This window comes from Saimiri boliviensis, chromosome 16 (genome assembly GCF_048565385.1).
Source record: "Saimiri boliviensis isolate mSaiBol1 chromosome 16, mSaiBol1.pri, whole genome shotgun sequence".
In the NCBI taxonomy this organism is placed as follows: domain Eukaryota; kingdom Metazoa; phylum Chordata; class Mammalia; order Primates; family Cebidae; genus Saimiri; species Saimiri boliviensis.
Window position 1 is genome coordinate 60,770,022 of NC_133464.1, and position 19,823 is coordinate 60,789,844.

Genomic DNA, 19,823 nt, shown 5'->3' on the forward strand with positions numbered 1-19,823 from the left:
ATTGCTTAGTATTAGATATTCAAAAGGCAGCTTTTAAAATCAAACTAAGTGGAAACTGCCTGAGATATGCAGTTCTTAAGAATTAGCTTAAAATCTGCTTAAAATGAAAATCTTCTCTAGCTCTTTTGACTGTAAACTTTTGACTCTTGTAAAACATCCAAATTCAGATTTCTTGTCTTTAAAACTATCTAATCTTTCAATTTTTTACCTATTTCAAGTCAATTTACTTTTCTAGCCTCCTCATTTTCTAGCTCTTATCTACTTTTAGTAAGTGGCTCTTTTCTAAAAGGGAAAATTTAAAAGGAAGAAAGAATGGCACAAAACATAAACATTTTATATTCATATTTCTACCCATGTAATAAAATAGCATTTTGTCAGGCCAGTTCAAAAGAAGGCTTAGATCCTTTTATGTGCATTTTAGTCACTAAATGATATCAAAAGTCCCAGAATGCAAAAGGTGTGTGAACATTTATTGAAAAGCTAATATAAGACATTTCACATACTCATCTTTTTGGATCTTAATTTCCTTTTGTCATCAGTCATTAAAAAGAAATTTTATTCAATATTTTTGTTGCTTATTGTAATAGAATTCACTAAACTGGCTTAGATTTTATATTTCCAAGAGAATAACTTAACAGTGATATTTTATTTATTAGGAACATGAAGAACTGATGACAATTCAATTTCCCTATATTTCCCTATATTTTCCTTTCAAACATAAATATTACAATTTTCTCTTAACTAAGTTTTAAATAAAATACTTTCTCTTAAAAAGTAACCTTTAATAGCTTTCTGGGACAGACTGGGACTATTACACAATGTACTCAGAATGAATCATAGTAATCCACTTAAATTGAAATGGGCTGAATTTATGAATGGATGATCTGCTACAATTCATTTTTACAAACATGACTCATTAATGTTTCAAAGCTAGTATTTTGAGTGACTCTAATGAAACTGATGTTTTCATATTAAAAGGGGAAGTATAAAGAGGAAATTTTTAAATATAATCATGATTTCCACCAGTATGAAAAATAGTTACCTATGCTTTAAAGAATTTTCCAACAGAAGTTAAGGTTGTTAAAGTAACGTATAAAGGACAAACTTCTCCAAGGTTTAGTTTGCTAATTCAGAAAAAAGTAAATAGTCATGGAAATAAAAATCTATCACATACGGTTTTGACTTGAGTTACTTATAATTTCAGTAGAACTTAGTCCAGTCTGATTTGTTGTAATGCAAAATCAGTGGGCAAAAGATAACCTGTAGTATTATAAAAAATTCTTATATCAATTTTCATATTATTAAAATAATTAAGGCATGGTATATAATTAATATAGTTATGAATATGTAACTCCTTGAGAGCTGGTAGGAACTTGTAGAATCTAAATTGCCCTAGCCCACCCTTATTTCAGCATTTGCACATCATCAGCCAGAATTTAAGTAAACTACCTAAGGCTATAAATTAATAGCATTTTAGGCTTGTGATGAACCTTAAAAGGCATTAACTTAATCCCCTCAAAAGAAATGAACCACATTCTATAATACCACCATTAAGTGAAGAGCCAGCAGATGCATTACCACCTACAAAGATTGATGGGAGAGGCTGGGCGTGGTGGCTTACACCTGTAATCGCAGCATTTTGGGAGACCAAGGCAAGCGGATCACCTGAGATCAGGTGTTCAAGACCAGGCGGGCCAATATGGTAAAATCTCATCTCTACAAAAATTAGCCAGGCATGATGGTGAGTGCCTGTAATCCCAGCTACTTGGGAGGCTGAGGCAGGAGAATTGTTTGAAACAGGGAGGTAGAGGCTGCAGTGAGCCAAGACTGGGCCATTGTACTCCAACCTAGGTGACAGAGTGAGACTTCATCTCAAAAAAAAAAAAAAAAAGAAAGGATGGATGGGAAATTCATCACTCCTAACCCTCCTTTGACATCTCTACTACAAAGTTCTTCTTCATGCTAAGCTAAACTCTGTCTTCTTTTCATTTCCACCCATTGGTTCTAGAATCCAGGTCAATTTACTCCCAGACGTGTGCCTTTAACAATGCACCACTAATTCTGTCACATAGTCTATTATTTCTTTAAAGTTTTATTGTGAATTTAGGAAGAAATGTTATATGTGTAAATAGTTCATGCCTATTGTTATAGTAAAAGTTGTAGTGATTATAACATACAAAGCAATAGACACAACTTCTGATAAATTTCAGAAGTATTTCTAATATCAAAGCCCTGAAGTATCAAGAGTCATGAGGCTGAAGTGCCTCAGAGATACCAGGATATCAGAGCAGTTTACTAGAAGTCTTACTTGCACGAGGATTCTACATTCTTCTCCCCTCCCCAACAAAGACATTCTGAGAGAAGAGGGCTTTGCTTATGGGCATAAGGATTTACACTAGAACATGAGAGAAGGACAAGGCCAGGAGATCCAACTTTTGTAGGGCAAATAATTTACTATGAGGTAACAGAATTGCGATTCATGGGATAGAAGCTCAGGGGTTATAACTACTTAACAAAACACTAGCTCAAATCTACTTAACAAAACAAGTCTAGGGACTTGGTAAAAATGCTCTGCAAAGGAGATGACAAGTATTTGAAAAAGTTGGCTAATTGCAGGACTGAGGATTGTGTGGTTATAATCACCACAGCACAGAAAGGGAGAAAATGGTTACTTATTCCTTGGGACATACCTTCCCTTATATTAAAAAAGCCTTGTAATGGCAGGAAGAATTAGGATCAGGTCCTTGAGGAGACCAGGTGAGAGCAGCAAAGCAATGAACAGCAGCAGCGATGAAAAGAAAAATGGGATAAAGGAGCTGACAATACTGCCCAGAAGCAACGATGATGGTTACTTCTTGAATGAGGGGACATTAGAAGCAAGAAAGGATAAATAAACACTTCTGGCAGAAAAAGCCATACCAGCAACAACAATGAGGAGAAAACATCAATAACTTCCGAGAAGCTGGTCTGAGCCACTTGAAACCAAAAGGTTAGCAATAGGACATCTAGGTGGAGTCTGAGCAAACTAACTCTAGCAGGTGAAAAGATTCATAATCAACACACTGTAGTATTGTTAATTAGGTTCTAGTCTTCCCTAAGTAGGGTGAGGTATGAGAAAAGAAAGGTTGGCTAAGATCAAGTGTAGTATCTGTTCTAAATAAAAAAAAAATTCATGCATTAAAAAAAAAAAAAAGAAAGGTGACACCTCTCAGAAAACTTGAATTCACCTTGATACTTTTTCTACATGTAAGAGTCAAAAAAAAAAAAAAAAATCATAAACCCAGAATTTTTGGTCAAATGATCATCAAGCCAGGTGATATCTGTGGCTCACCATTTACATATTTAAATAAATATTTTCATATAATTACACAATCTTAAATATTACTCATATTGAAGACTCTGAGCCACTAAAATATCCCCAAGTATGAAAAGTATGTTTTTTGTATGTAACAGTTGCCAAGTAAGCAAGTACTATATACAAATAAAAATATTTTAGCAGTTCATTTTAACATATTGACAGAATACCCACTAAGCAAAAGGCATTATTTTAGTACAGATGATCAGAGATGAAAGAGAAAATTTCTGTTGTTAAGAAACAAAATGGAAGATAATATTCCACTCCACTTAAATATGGTTTTTGTACCAAAATAAAGACAGTATCGTTATTTCTGCCCCGATAAGATTCAGAAATGTAGTGGAAATTTCTCTCTCAAGTATGTATTTCATCAGTAGTGGGCATTAATAAATTAACTAGTTGGTATACTATTACTAGGTCTACTACGAGCAATAACCATTCACTAGCTCAATTATTTTATGAAATGTGCCTGTGCACAGACAGACTTGTTAAATTTAAGATTCTCATTCAGAGTCCTCATTCCCAGAATTAACTAAAGAGAACTCAGTTTAATTAACAGATTATTCTGGAATCAAAGCGTCTTTCATTACAGTAACTGTTGGAATTCATCTAATCAAAGTTATCTTTCTATGCTGGAATTAATTTTATAATATCATCCAACCAGTGTATGAACACATACAAAGATGGGATGCTGGTATAACAAACAACTCCATTTTTATACAGCCATAGGTGTTCTTCCCTGTGTCAAAATCTGCTTCCTTGGTGGGGTGTGGTGGTGCATGTGTCTGTAATCCCAGCACTTTGGGAGGCCAAGGTGGGTGGATCATGAGATTAGGAGTTTGAGACCAGCCTGGCCAATATGGTAAAACTCTGTCTCTACTAAAAATACCAAAATTATCTGGGTGTGGTGGTGCGCGCCTGAGTCCCAGCTACTCAGGAGGCAAAGGCAGAAGAATCACTTGAACCTGGGAGGCAGAGGTTGAAATGAGCCGAGATCATGCCACTGCACTCCAGCCTGGATGACAGAGACTCCATCTCAAAAAAAAAAAAAAAAAAAATTCTGCTTCTTTATAACTCTCACTTGTTTATGTCTAAATTCTGCTCTCTAAGGTGCAGTAACGTATTTCAAGTCACTGCCCTCTTTTCTAAGTGAAACATCCATCAAGCATTTCTATAGTGTTTTATAAAGCATGCTTCTATTGCTTGGCTATCTTTCTTGGGACAATCCCAGTTTGTCAATTCTTCTTTTAACGGTGGCTCACACCTGTAATCCCAGCACTTTGGGAGGCTGAGGCAGGTAGATCACCTGAGTTCAGGAGTTTGAGACAAGTCTGACCAACGTGGAGAAACCCCATCTCTACTAAAAATACAAAATTGCCGAAGCATGGTGGTGCATGCCTGTAATCCCAGCTACTCGGGAGGCTGAGGCAGAAGAATTGCTTGAACCTGGGAGGCAGAGATTGAGGTGAGCTGAGATAGCACCATTGCACTCCAGCCTGGGCAACAAGAGTGAAACTGTCTCAAAAACAACAACAACAACAACAACAAATAAACATGTTAAAAGGATACTATCTAAACCAGCATATATCACCATCCTTTTCAAACTTGCATTTCTATTTTTGTAGTCCAAGATTTCATTTGTTTTCTCTTTGCAAATGTGGTTCAATAGATGACTCATATTTAGCTCCAGTTCTACTTCTGTTAAAATAAGCAAGTTCTATTCATAAAGTTGTCTTCTCTTGCACTGTAGTGGACACTGTCATTTATTTTAGTGCATAGAATCTGACGCTCCTTTGTGTGTTTGAGGAGTCTCCTTGGTATGAGGTAAAGACATCACTCCTACAGGTGCTGATAGTTCGGCAGGCAGTGGTGGGTGGCTATGCCATTCCTATTGCAGAAATGGTATCTGTGCTAGAAGCAAGTAATACTGAGTTCCTAGTGGAGAAGGGGCAGGGGTACAATCATGGCATTGATGATGACTTCCTAATTAGACCAACTCTGTGTGGATGCCCTTTTTATCCTAGTTAAGTCTCTGACTTTTCACTCTAATACATCCCCAGATTGTATATTGTCTGACCATGCTGGGAATCCTACAACCCAGGTCAGGCTACCACTCCACACAGATCACTCTTATTTTAGCTCTGATTCCCCATGCTGGATACCCAAGCATCGTATCAACGACTGCCTCATCCTGCTCAAGTTCTTATATGCCACACTATATGCCTTCTTGAGGATACCCTCCTCAGCTTTATACGTTGACTCCCTATACCAGGCTGCCTTCTTGTGTGAATTCTCTCTTCATGCTGCTTGGACTCTAACTCCCTACACTAGGCTATTCTCTGATGTGCTACGGTCCTCACTCAATTAGGGCTCTGACATCTTACTCTGGAACTGCAGCTCACCTCTCCCAGTCCCAATAGTGCAGACATCCCCAAACTTTTTACACAGGGGGCCAGTTCACTGTCCCTCAGACCGTTGGAGGGCTGCATACTGTGCTCCTCTCACTGACCACCAATGAAAGAGGTGTCCCTTCCTGAAGTGTGGCAGGGAGTGGGGCAGGGGAGGGGGGAGGATAAATGGCCTCAGGGGGCCGCATGCGGCCCACAGTTCAGGGATGCCTGCAGTAGTGCATTGTCTAAATTGTTCTGCCTTACCTAACGGCTTCAGGAATAGCTATTAGGAAGGAAAAGGAATGGGGACAGGAGTCTCAACATCATCTTAAACTCTTTGGTGTTTTACAGACAAGATTAAGTTTCAAAAAAGGAACCCCAACATATACACAGTATTACAGTACCTATGCAGTTAATTTTAAAAATCAAGATGTAGAACTTAATATTTACTTCTATTAAATTTTACCCTATCGGATTTTTGTTTTTGAAATGGAGTCTCCTTCTGTCACCCAGGCTGGAGTGCAGTGGTGTGATCTCAGCTCACTGCAACCTCCACTTCCAGGGTTTAAGCAATTCTCCTGCCTCAGCCTCCCAAGTAGCTGGGATTTCTATGTGTCAAGCAAGTAGATCTGTTATAGACAACACATCATTTCTGATTGTTTGACACATAGGCATTACAGAAGAAAAGAGAAAGAGCATTGCTTGACACATAGGCATTACAGAAGAAAAGAGAAAAAGCCGTACATGCCTCTTATAAGGAGGGTTTTTAGCTACAACTGTTGTCTGTAACAGATCCACTTGCTTGACACACAGAAATGTTCCACTATGCCCAGCTAATTTTTGTAGCTTTAGTACAGACAGGGCTTCATCATGTTGGTCAGGTTGGTCTCAAACTCCTGACCTCAGGTGTTCCACCCACCTGCCTCCCAAAGTGCTGGAATTATAAGAGTGAGCCACCACGCTGGGCCTATCCTTTGTTTTTGACCTACCATTTTTTTTTTATAGGTCAAAATGTTGACAAATGTTGACATTTATCAACATTAACAACTGTCTGACACTTAAGCATTTCATAAACATGTTATTTATTTCTGTTTTTTTTTTTTTAAAAAAAAGGTACTGATTTAAAATGCTCAGAAAGAAAGCCCTAGAGAAGAAAATCCTGAATAACACAACATGAGACAAAGTTGTAGACTGGCAACAGTCTGATGACCAAATTTTATTTCATCTCCCCATAAAGGTATATAAGAAAGTCTGATAAATAAGTGTGAGGAAATAGAGTGCTTGTTTATTCATTTTTGCCCCTCACTGAATACTGAATAAGTGAATGGATGAAGAATATAAGGTCTTTGTTTTTGCTGAAATGCAACTGTAGAAGCCATATTGCAGAAAAATTATAATGTAGACGTGATTAAACCATCATCAGTGTAATTAGAGACTGTGTATCTGATGTGGGCCTTGGGTTCTATGGTTTCACAGATATAAATAATATATCTAAAAAGGTACAGCCTAATAATCTCTATGACAAAATTATGTTCTAAGTCCTAAATGATGTGTATACACACATACACTATTTACATAAACAAGCGTAAGACACGATATATAGCGAATATAATCTGACTGATAGAATAAGTGGCAAAGTCTGAACTTAAACCCAAGTACCCTTGTGCTTAACTACTGCCCTATTAGATTAAAAGCATTAAATAATGAACAATATTTTTGCTTGTCTTTCTAAAACATAATATTTGAAGGGACCAGAGCATAGAAAAATTATTAAAGCATAAATGGTCTTTATATTTTTCACTTTTTATAATTTTCTCTCTTATATGTTGTGGGATGGAATCACACCAAAATAGAAGTGCTGAAACAATGCAAAACACCTAGATAGCTAATAAATTCTTACTCATCAGCCCCATTTATTCATTTTGAGGCATTACAGAAGAAAAGAGAAAAAGCCATATCTGTCTCTTATAAGGAGGGTTTTTAGCTACAACTGTTGTCTATAACAGATCTACTTGCTTGACATAGAAACGCTCAAGAAACATCTGTTTTTTTCTCTTCTTCACTCACCTTAAACATTTATTGAGAGTCTCTATGTGCTGGGTGCTATGCAAAGCATTAGGGCTACAAACATGTTAAAAATATCTGCCTTCAATGGTTTCTGTAGGTGTGCCTATGGCTAAAAGAGAAGAGAAACTGAAGCAAGGGCTTCACAGAACAGATGATATCTAAAGGAGAATATCAATTTGTCATCAGGAGAGCTAGCTCTACACAGGATTCTTAGTGCTTACCATATATGCTCTATGAAATATGTTTCTATGACCTTCCCAGTAACCCAAATTTAGAAACTTATCTAATTCCCTATTTTTCATAACTCTCCACAAAATAAAACTAAGAAAGGTAGTCTTTAGCACATGCTACAAAGATCTATTAATATAAAACCTAAAATTTTCCCCATTCAATAAATTTTTACATTTATGCATACAAGTTACTAGGCAAAAATACTTAATTTTCATGGAATCTCTCATCATACAAGACAATGTGTTGAGGTGCTATCAAAGCACTTCACTGTAAAAACATAACAAGGTAGATCATTTCAAAACACCTCTCAATAGAGAAAACCTGAGGCAGACTCAAGATAGTACTCTCATTTCAAAAGTAATCAAATATTTACGTTAAAGCCAGTGAATAGTGGTTAAAGAAGAAAAAAAATGAGGTATGGGTTCATACCAGGCAACATAAACAGACCTAACCAATGACCAGAATAGAAAAGTAGCAAAACAGAAGACTACACACTTTTAGATATTTAAGAGTGGTGCATTATCCAAAAGGACATGAAATAAGGTAAAGAACTAAGGGCACACAGACATCAAATTCTGAAGAGGACCCAGAAAGAATGATACGAGACAATTAAAAAATAATTAAATCAAAAGAACAATGTAGATTTTTTTTTTTTTTTTGAGACGGAGTTTCGCTCTTGTTACCCAGGCTGGAGTGCAATGGCGCGATCTCGGCTCACCGCAACCTCCGCCTCCTGGGTTCAGGCAGTTCTCCTGCCTCAGCCTCCTGAGTAGCTGGGATTACAGGCACGCGCCACCATGTCCAGCTAATGTTTTGTATTTTTAGTAGAGACGGGGTTTCACCATGTTGACCAGGATGGTCTCGATCTCTTGACCTCGTGATCCACCCGCCCCGGCCTCCCAAAGTGCTGGGATTACAGGCTTGAGCCACTGCGCCCGGCCACAATGTAGATATTTTTACTTTTTTTGTTAAAAATATGAAAACTGCATTTTTTGAAACAAATATTGGGCCAGGTGCAATTGTCCATCCCTGTAATCACAGTGCTTTGGGAGGCTGAGATGGGAGGACTGCTTAGTCCAGGAGTTTGAGAATATCTTGGGTAACATAGTGAGAACTCAACTCTATGAAAAATTAGCCAGGCATTGTGGCATGCACCTGTAGTCTACACATCTACAGATGTGTACACATCTATAACCATCTGGTCTTTGATAAACCTGACAGAAACAAGCAATGGGAAAAGGATTCCCTATTTAATAAATGTTTTTTGGATAAACATGCAAGAATACACAGATGCAAAACAATGCTATTCTCATATGAATGGGTTTGGTGGAAAGGCAAAAAGGAATAGTCATTAAGAATATATGCTTTGAGGGTGGTCGGGGGCAAGGGGAGAGATAGCATTAGGAGAAATATCTAATGTAGATGATGGGTTGATGGATGTAGCAAACCACCATGGCACATGTATACCTATGTAACAAACTTGTACATTCTGCACGTGTATCCCAGAACTTAAAATATAATTTTAAAAAAGAGGGAAAAAATTAATTTTAATTACTGAACTAATTACTTTTCTGAAAAGAGTTAGGTCTATTTCTTCTTTGATTAAACAGATTGGACAACCTAGGTAAAATGGGGGAAAGACAGGAGGTTTGCCTGGCCGAGACAGTCTTGCTTTACATCAGTTGTCCTAAAATAAGTGCTAGAGTCCTTTCACTCTAAAAAGTATTCCAGTTTGAAAGATAACAAAGTATATGAACACCTTACGTCTAATGCTCTTTTTAAATTTAATTTTATTTTGAGACAGGGTCTCACTTTGTCACCCAGGTTGGAGTGCACTGGTATGACCATAGCTCACTGCAGCCTCAAATTCTTGGGCTCAAGCAATCCTCCAACCTTAAGTCTCTTGAGTAGCTAGGACAGCAGGTGTGTGCCAGTATGCCTAATTTTTAAATTTTTGGTAGAGACAGGGTCTTGTTCTGCTGCCCAGGCTAGTCTCATATTAATGGTCTCAAGAGGTCCTTCTGCCTTATTCTCTCAAAGCACTGGGATTACAAGCATGACCCACTGCACCTTGTCTTCCCTTTTTAAACTAAAGCTGTAACTATCAGTTAGGTACCCAATATGTAGAAGGCCAAGAATTGAAGGGGATACAAAGAAATATAAGAAATGATATGTGTCCTCAAAATGCTTAGACCTTACTTAGAGAGGCTGAATAAATATTTTATGTTAAACAATACAAAATTTAAATAACTTTAAAAATACAACCAAAAGAAGTATTACAAGATGGCATAGTTATCTGGTAAATGAATAGTGTAATAATTGGTATGATGGGGTTTCACAAGTGATCGGGATCACTTTGTATTAACAATAACACTACGGCACTCACTCCATTTATTGAGTGACTTATATGTGCCAGGATGGTTTAGAGTACGTTACATGCGTATTAGGAACCCTCACAATTATCCTATAAGGTGTATTATTGAAAGGGATGAGAATTTTACTGATGAGAAATGTACTTACAGAGGGCTAGGTACAGTGGCTCATGCCTGTGATCCCAGCATTTTGGGAGGCTGAGGTGGGAGGATCATCCAAGGTCAGGAGTTCAAGACCAGCCTGGCCAACATGGTGAAACTCTGACTCTACTAAAAGTGAAAAAATTAGCCAGGCGTGGTGGTGGGCGCCTGTAATCCCACATACTCAGGAGGCTGAGGCAGGAGAAATGCTTGAACCCAGAAGGTAGCGAGCCGAGATTGAGCCACTGCATTCCAATCTGGGTGACAGAGTGAGATCCTATCTCAAAAAAAAAAAAAAATAGTATTTACAGAGGTTAAGTAACACATGCAAGGTCATGTAGCTAGTAAGCAGCAGAGCTGGGGTTCAAGCCTAGGTTCTTTCTCTAATTCCAAAGCCGTCACCTTTTTGTTGCTCTCATCTTCACATAAAAAGGTGGTTCTCAACTGGGGGCAATTTTGCCCCTCAGGGAATATTTGGGGATACCTAGAGACTTTTCTATTTGTCATAAATGAATGAGTGAAGGTAAGGGCTAGTGGGTAGAGGCCAGGAATTCCACTAAACATCCTACTATTCCCAAAACAGTCTCTTTGACCAAAGAACTGCCTGACCCAAAAGTCAACAGTACTAAGGAGATGCTCACTAAACAAAGACTTTATAAAAAACCTGTTAAAGGTAGGACTAGAGCTCAGTCTTGAAGCACTGGTAGGATCAGGATAGTCTGGGGATACGGGATAAGGGTCAATTCTACATAAGGGAAAAAAAACACAGCACAAGATAGATGCAAAAGACAACGAATAAGCCAATTAGAAAAACCGAAGAAAAGCAATTTGAAGGGGAAGTAGGAATAAGACTGAAAAGTTGAAATAATCATTTTGAAAAACTAAGGAGCCTGGCCTAGATTGGATAAAGATTCTGAACTGGGAAGAGACATGAACAATGTAATATATCAAGAATAATCAATATAATCAGAAAACCAGGGCAAAAAGACTAGTAAGAAAGATACTGCAATACTTAAATGCTAAGATATCTTAGAGTTTGAGCTTTTGTGTGGTGGTAGTGAGAAAGAAGGAAGAAACCATAGGCATATATACTATTATGTATCATAAATTTTTGTGGTTTTTGGTCTCAAATGATTATTCTCAATTACCATTCTTACCTGTAATGCACTGAAACTGTCCATCTTCTCTTCTTATTGTAAATGCTTCCCCCGGATTAACTTGTACCAGAATAACCTTAAAAATGAGGGAAAGAAGTATTAATCAAAACAAAAAAAAAGCAAATCAGAATATAAAAATAGTAACAGAGCAGATGTGAGCTATTTAACCTTATGTAACTGGGAAGGAAAATGGGAATTATACGTTTATGATGTGGGTTTGCTAAAAAAAATATTTTATCACTTTTCTGGAGGTTAGATTTAAGCCAAAAGTAAAGGGAATAAAAAAACAAAGTGATACACTTTCATTGGAAAGAAAAAGTCAACAAATTTCACTCTGAAACAAAGATGGAGTCAAACCACAGAATATTTAGATCATCTAAGCAAGTTTATCAGTTGCTAAGTATCATGAGCCACTGTGCCCGGCCTACAATTTATTACATCTTTACCCATTTCATTATGTATGTTATAAGCCACTCTGGTCTAGCCAAACATACCTTCCTGCCTCTACACTTCTGCCCATAAAGTTGTCACTGAGGTAATTAAAAAACAGTGACACTTTTTTTGGATAAACATGCAAGAATACACAGATGCAAAACAATGCTATTCTCATATGAATGGGTTTGGGGAAAAGCAAATAAACATTCATTTAGCATAAACTTGAATGTTCTTAAGAATGCTATCATACTGGCCAGGCAACTTTATATTATGTTTACAAGCTGCTTAGCCTTGTACTCTAATTGTAGTATTTCTTATAAGTGTCTGAGAAAATAATTTTTTTTACATTATGTATTTTTTAAGTTACTGAGATAGTCATGGAAATACACAATGTAAATGAAATACACAGAGTAAAAGGTCCCCTCTGCCCCCTCATTCCTTTTCAAGTCCAGAAACCATCATGTTTAATCATAAAACCATTATGTTTATCTTTCCAGAAGCTTATTATGTACACAGAAATACCTCCCTCCCCTAATAAACACCATTTTATTTTATTTTATTTTTGAGACAGCGTATTGCTCTTGTTGCCCAGGCTAGAGTGCAATGGTGCGCTCTCACCTCACCGCAACCTCCGCCTCCCACTTCCTGGGTTCAAGCGAGTCTCCTGCTTCAGCATCCTGAGTAGCTAGGACTACAAGCACATGTCACCACACCTGGCTAATTTTTATACACACCATTTTCTTTAAACACAAGTTCTTACTAGACATACATATTCAGCAAGAATTTACTGAAATCCAACAATGTAGTATATCTTGTTCTAGGTTGATATAAGTGAACAAGATAGGCAGAACCCATCCCCTTGTAGATGATACATTTTAATGGAAAAGTGGCAATAAACAGATAAATAGGTATGTAACATAAATTAGGAAGTGTGGTTATACTGGTGGTCCCAGTGAATCACACCTCTCAGTATTACATATTGCATAGTCCTGAATACTAACTCTGGGCTTGGCCATGTGACTTGGTTTTCTTAAGCACTTAGATACTGGTCCCTGTGACTCTTGGAAAGTGCCCTCTTGGGTTGTGAGCTACCATGTAAAGAAGGTCCAGATCCTCTGCTGAAGAGCCCACAAAGATGGGGAGAGCTGCCTGACCAGCCCATTGCAGGTTTACAGCTCCAGTTGACTCTATATGTCTTTAAGTAGGTGATTCTAGGCAAGACCATTGGAAAGATTGCTCAGTTGAGCTCTGCCCAGAGAGCAGAAATAGAGCAAAAAAATGGTTGTTGATTTGAGGCACTAAGTCTTCAGTTGGTTTGTTACACAACAATAAATAACTTGAATCAGGAATTGAAAAGTATGATGAATTTTTTCACTCAGAAAAATTTTCCACAGCAGTATACAGACCTACTCATTCGTTATACTGCAAGCAGATGTGGAAGATCTCCACAGGACTATAGGAATTTAATCAACATGAACAGTCAGCTTGCTTCATAGCCTCCTGCCTTGCTACCTGCTTTTTCCTGAACCCTGTGTTATGTGGTCATCCAGTTGGTTGGAAGCAGCTATTGACAGACCCCAGCAACTTATACAGATGAACCTAAGTGAACTTTCCATATTACCATGCTATAAAGTCTCCACTCCAGGAGAAGCTATAGCTTCATTATCGTTACATGTGACCTATGTGCTGGCATAATGACTGACTGTGTCGGCACCACCGGGACCCCTCCTCTACATGTGATGACGTATCTTCTCCCTTCCCCACTGACCTTCCTGTCACTTTCCCTCAGGAAGACATTGCTTTGAACACTATTGTGTTCTCTTTCCTTGTGATAGATAATACAACTTCTATTGATCAAAACCTGTGTTTTTGTGGACACTTGTTTGTTGCTTGCTAGGTCAACAAACCCCTTGTTATTTTTTGGGGGGCAATATTTCTATATTTGTCGGCAATCTTAACTTCTTTTTCCACAAACTATTTATTGATGTCCTTTACCTGTTTTTCAACTGGGTTGTTTGAATTTCTTCCACTGATTTACGAGAGTCCTTGGTATGTCAAGGAAATGAGCCCTTTGCCATAGTAACACAGATATTTTCTCCAGTTTTTCAAATTAAAAAATCTGTTTTGCTTCACTAGAGTTTTACATTTTTATGCAGAAGAATTATTTTATTGATATGTTTTCCTTTATAGCTTCTGGGTTTCATTTTATGCTACTAAGAAAAGAGAAACAGCTCAGAGCAGTCTGAGCTATGTGAGGCATGTAAAATTTATCAGGCCCAGAGAGATGTGAGTATGGGACTTCAGTCACACGCTATGCACCCATGCCCAAGGGAAATTGTTTAAAGATACTTTGTTCCTGACTAACTGACTCACCCATTATCTTCATTTTCCTGGAATCTGTGATACAAGGAATAATGCATACCCAATCAATAGCTTATGTTATATTAACGTAATTTCTTGGAAACAATTTAGGAATTGCTTCTCTTCCTTTCAAAACGTACTTGTAACTGCTGCTAACTGGAGTCTACATTCAGGGCAACTTGAATTCATCATGCTCCTGGGTTACAATCCTCAATCCTGGCCCAAATAAGCTCCACTTACATGAATTTTTGCCTCAGCTTCTTCCTTTGAGGTCAACACTATAAAGGACTTTATATTTCATAATCATTTTTAAAAACATTGAGTTTCTTTTCTTTTTAAAAAAATATTACATCTCTGCTAAATCCAGAAGTTTTATTTGTATAAAAATGAGTTCTGGATTTGGCTTTAATGTGAGAAAACATGAGCTCATTGTCTAAATTGCCAGAACTTTACATCCATTATATTATCCCACAGTGTTTAGCAATGTAGTATAGTTAAGCAAGAAATGTTTATACTTATCAGATCAGATCCTATCATGTACTAGTTCTACTGTGGAATTCCATAAAATACTAATAATTCCTGTAACAAAATCATTCACTATATAAAGTTGAGAAAAAGAAATAAAACTAAGAAAACCAAACACAACATATTTAAAACTGATATTAAGTAAAAATGAAGACAAACAGACCTATTTTAAGTTAAAATGTACAGGGAAATAAATAGTAGGAGGTGAACTTTATTCTTTTATGTAAAAATTTATTAAATAGCTACTGTGTGGTACACACTCTTACAGGTACTGTGGACACCAAAAGAAGAAAAATAAACCACAGTCCAAGGCCTTAAGGAGTTCCCAGTCTAGGAAGAAAACAGACAAGTACTTAGCCAATTAACTTAAAGTGTAACAAGTGTTGTAATAGGAATATGAGCAATGCATTATAAGCATCCACTCAACCTAGGATGATCAGGGAAGATTCCTGCAGGAGATTATAAACTACACAGAATTCAGAGGGACAAACAGAAGTTTACAAGATAAAGGCAGGAAAAGGAAACTTCAAGGAGAGGCCACACGTAGTGTGTATGGAGGGTGAAAGACAACCTGAACAATCTGAATAAGAGGAAGTAGTGTGGCACAGCTGACAAATAAACTAGTTTGAGAAACGTGATGGGAGAAGGTAAGATTGGAAAGGTAAAAGGGCTGAATCATAAAGATCCTTAACTAGTAGGCTAAGGAGTTCAGTTGTTAACTTTCTGGCAAGGCTATTAAACAGGAAAGGGTCATATCCAAATTTCATCTTTATCCCAACTTACTTTAAAAAATTTTAAACCTACAGAAAAATTGCAAGAATACCTCAATAAACACCCATGTAACCTTCCCCTAGATTCACCAATTAACATGTTGCCATATTTGCTCACTCTCACTCTTTTTGCTGAACGGTTTTAGAGTACACCTTGGTGGTGTAAGGTTTGATCACTTGGTTAAGACAGTAACTGTCAGATTGTCGCTATTAGAAAGGCACAGTTTCCCTTTGATAGTAATAATCAATATGGTGATACTTTCAGGCTTTGTGAATATTCTCATCCCTGGCAACCCTTCACATGCATTCAGCAATTACTAAATCAGTTATTACTATTGTGACTGTAAAATGGTGACTTAAAAAAATAATTTTAAACATATTAGTCAGTATTCTTCTCCAAGAGCCTTCCATTGGGTGTGGCAGCTCATGCCTGTAATCTCAGCCACCTGGGAGGCTGAGGCAGAAGGATCACTTGGGGGGCTTAAGGTCAGGAGTTTGAGACCAGCCTAGGCAACACAACACAACCCTGTGAGAGAAAAAGAAAGAAGGGAGGGAAGGGGAAGGGAGAGGAGCCAGGCATTGTGGTGCAAGCTTGTAGTCTCAGCTACTTAGGAGGCTGAGGCAGCGGAATTACTTGAGTCCAGGAGTTTGAGGCTGCAGTGAGCTAGGTGACAGTGAGATCTCGTGTCTAAAACACAAGCCCCCTCTTTCAATTTTAATATTTTTTAAGTCTCAATATGGACTCATGGACTCTTTTAAAAAAATCAATGTTATAATCAATTTCTGTAACTATTAACATTTTTATTGAGGTGAAATTCATATAACATAAAATTAACCATATTAAAGCGTAACCTTCAGTGCCTTTGGTACATTCACAATGTTGTGCAACCACCACCTCCAGATATAGTTCCAAAATACTTTCATCACTCAAAAGAAAATACTATGCCTATTAAGTAGTCACCTACATTCTTCCCTATTCCAAGCCCCTGGTAATTACCAATGCTTTCTATTTGTATGGATTTACCTATTTTGAATGTTTAATGTAAAAAAAATCATACAATATGTGATCTTTTGTGACCTGGCTTCTTTTACTCAGCACAAGGTTCAACCGAGTTGTAGCATGCAACAGTACTTTTTTTTTTTTTTTTGAGATGGGAGTCTCGCTCTAACTCCCTGGCTGGAGTACAGTGGCACAATCTTAGTTCACTGCAACCTCCGCCTCCTGGGTTCAAGCAATTCTCCTGCTTCAGCCTACCAAGGGAGGAGCTGGGACTACTGGCATATGAGACTACACCTAGCTAATACTTTTTTTTTTTTTGAGACAGAGTTTTACTCTTGTTGCCCAGGCTGGAGTGCAATGGTGCAATCTTGGCTCACTATAACCTCCACCTCCTGGGTTCAAATGATTCTCCTGTCTCAGCCTCTGGAGTAGCTGAGATAACAGGCTTGTGCCACCACATCGGGCTAATTTTTGTATTTTTAGTAGAGATGGGGTTTTGCCATGTTGACCAGGCTGGTCTCAAACACCCAACCTCAGGTGATCTGCCTGCTTCGGCCTCCCAAAGTGCAAGGATTACAGACTGAGCCACCATGCCCAGCCTAATTTTTGTATTTCTAATGGAGATGGGGTTTCACCATGTTGGCCAGTCTGGTCTGAAACTCTAGACCTCAGGTGATGCGCCCACCTCAGCCTTCCAAAGTGCTGAGATTACAGGCCTGAGCCACCATGCCTAGCCTCAGCACTTCTTTTATGGCTAAATAACATTCCATTGTATGAATATGCCACAACTTATCCATGTAAATGATGATGAGCATTTAGGCTATTTCCACCTTTTGATTATTTAGAATAGTGCTGCTATAAACATTCATGCACAAAAGTATGTCTTGTTTTCAATTCTTTTGGATATACCTGTAGCAGTGGAAGAGTTGGGTCACATGGTAATCTTATGTTTAACTTTCTGAAGAACCACCAAACTTTTCTACTGTGGCTGCACCATTTTATGTGCCTAAAAAAAAATGTATAAGGATTCCACTTACTCTCATTCTTGCCAGTCTGTTATTCCACTTTTTAATTATATCTATCCTAGTGGGTATAAAGTATCTTTTGGTTTTGATTTGCATTTCCCTAATGACTAATGAGGTTGAGCATCTTTTCATGTGTTTGCTGGCCACTCCATCTTCTTTGGAGAAAAGTTTTTTTCAAGTCATTTGCCCAATTTTTATTGGACTCACTTTTTCTGAGTAACAGTTCCTTACATATTGTGGATACTAGACCCTTAAGAGATACATGATTCAAAATAGTTTCTATCAGCCAGTGTGGTAGCTCATGCCTGTAATTCCAGCACTTTGGGAGGCCGAGGTGGGAGGATCACTTGAGGTCAGAAGTTTGAGACCAGCCTGGCCAACATGGTGAAAACCTGTCTCTACTAAAAATACAAAAATTAGCAAGCCACCTGTAATCCCCGCTACTCAGGAGGCTGAGGTACCTGTAATCCCCGCTACTCAGGAGGCTGAGGCAGAAGAATCACTTGAACCCAGGAGGCAGAGGTTGCAGTGAGCCATGATCACACCACTGCACCCCAGCCTGAGCAACAAAGCTAGAGCTCTATCTCAAAACAAACAAACAAACAAACAACAACAAAACGGTTTCTAGCATTCTCTACACTGTCTTTCACATCTTTGACAATGTTCTTTGATGCATAAAAATTTCCAATTTTTCTAATTTTGTTTTTTGTGCTTTTGGTGTCATATTTAAGAATCCACTGTCAAATCCAAGGTCATGAAGATGTACCCCTATGTTGTCTTCTAAGAATTCTCAGGTTTAGGTTTTATATTTAGGTTGCTGATCCATTTCAGTTAATTTTTTTGTATATGATATGAGGTAGAGGCTCAACTTCATTCTTTTGCATGTGGATATCCAGTTGTCCTGCATCATCATTTCTTGAAGACGATTCTTTTTCCGTGGAGTCATCTACAGGCACTTGTATCCTTACATGTATCTATCAGTTTGTGAGTACTTTTTTAACTTTCTGACATGACAAATTGTTCTGAGCTCATTTTGTAGCTTACCTTGGGTCCCGTTATGGGGCACAGTATTTAGAAACCGGGAAGTGAAAGCTAGATGCAAATTTCATTTTTGAAAGATGGCTCTGACAGCAGTACTGAAAAAATTAAGAGTGACCATTTCAAAAGCAAAGCTACCAATTACAAGACTGTTCATCTGAATGGTATGAAATAAGTATTAGCTTGAGGAAAAGAGTAAAGCCATAGACAATATACTAAAAGATGACTAGTTAAACTAGTTTGCTAGGGATGATGGAACAAAATACCAGAGGTTAGGTGACTTAAACAACATAAATTCGTTTTCTCATAGTTCTGAATGCTAGAAATCTAAGATCAAGGTGTCAGCAGGTTTGGTTTCTTCTGGGTTCTTTCTCTTTGTCTTACGGAAGACCGCCATCTTGCTGTGTCCTTACCTGAGTATTTCCCTTGTGCGGGAATTCCTAGTGTCTCTGTGTGTCCAAATTTCCTCTTCTTACAAGGATATTAGTTAGATTGCATTATGGCCCACCCATATGACCTAATTTTACACCTTAAATACTTCTCTAAAGATCTCATCTCTAAACACAGGCACAGTCTCAGGTACTGGCGGTTAAGAATTCAACATACAAATTTTGGGGGGATACAATTCAGTCCATAGTACTTGTGTTTTGGAAAAATATTATTTTACCAAAATCCTGTTTCTTTTTATTTTGCAGAGAATGGAGAGAACTGCTTAATCAGAAAGTGTACTAGTTAACTAAAACCAAATGGAATTGACTAGTCACCAGATTTTCAATAAGTAGTTCTAATTCTTAAACCCAGGATACCATATATGCTTAGTTTGATATTGGTTAAGAACAAAAATTCTATTTAAAATCCTATTATTAGTATATTAAATAAAGTAGAAACTAATCCATTAAAAATATGTTAGAACATGTTAGTGTGCTTTTGGGGAACTTCTATTAATGGCAACATGA

At 37.7% G+C, this 19,823-nt stretch overlaps 1 protein-coding gene across 11 annotated transcripts in view; it reads right to left on the minus strand.

Annotated features, from left to right (window-relative positions):
- Positions 1 to 19,823, minus strand: part of FNDC3A (fibronectin type III domain containing 3A) — a 185,670-nt gene that overhangs the window by 106,820 nt on the left and 59,027 nt on the right. For all 11 annotated transcript variants that reach the window (XM_003942224.4, XM_010330079.3, XM_074387675.1 and 8 more), the window contains one exon: positions 11,714 to 11,789. In XM_003942224.4, the coding sequence (XP_003942273.2) occupies positions 11,714 to 11,789 (76 nt within the window). The remainder of the gene's footprint in view (positions 1 to 11,713; positions 11,790 to 19,823) is intronic.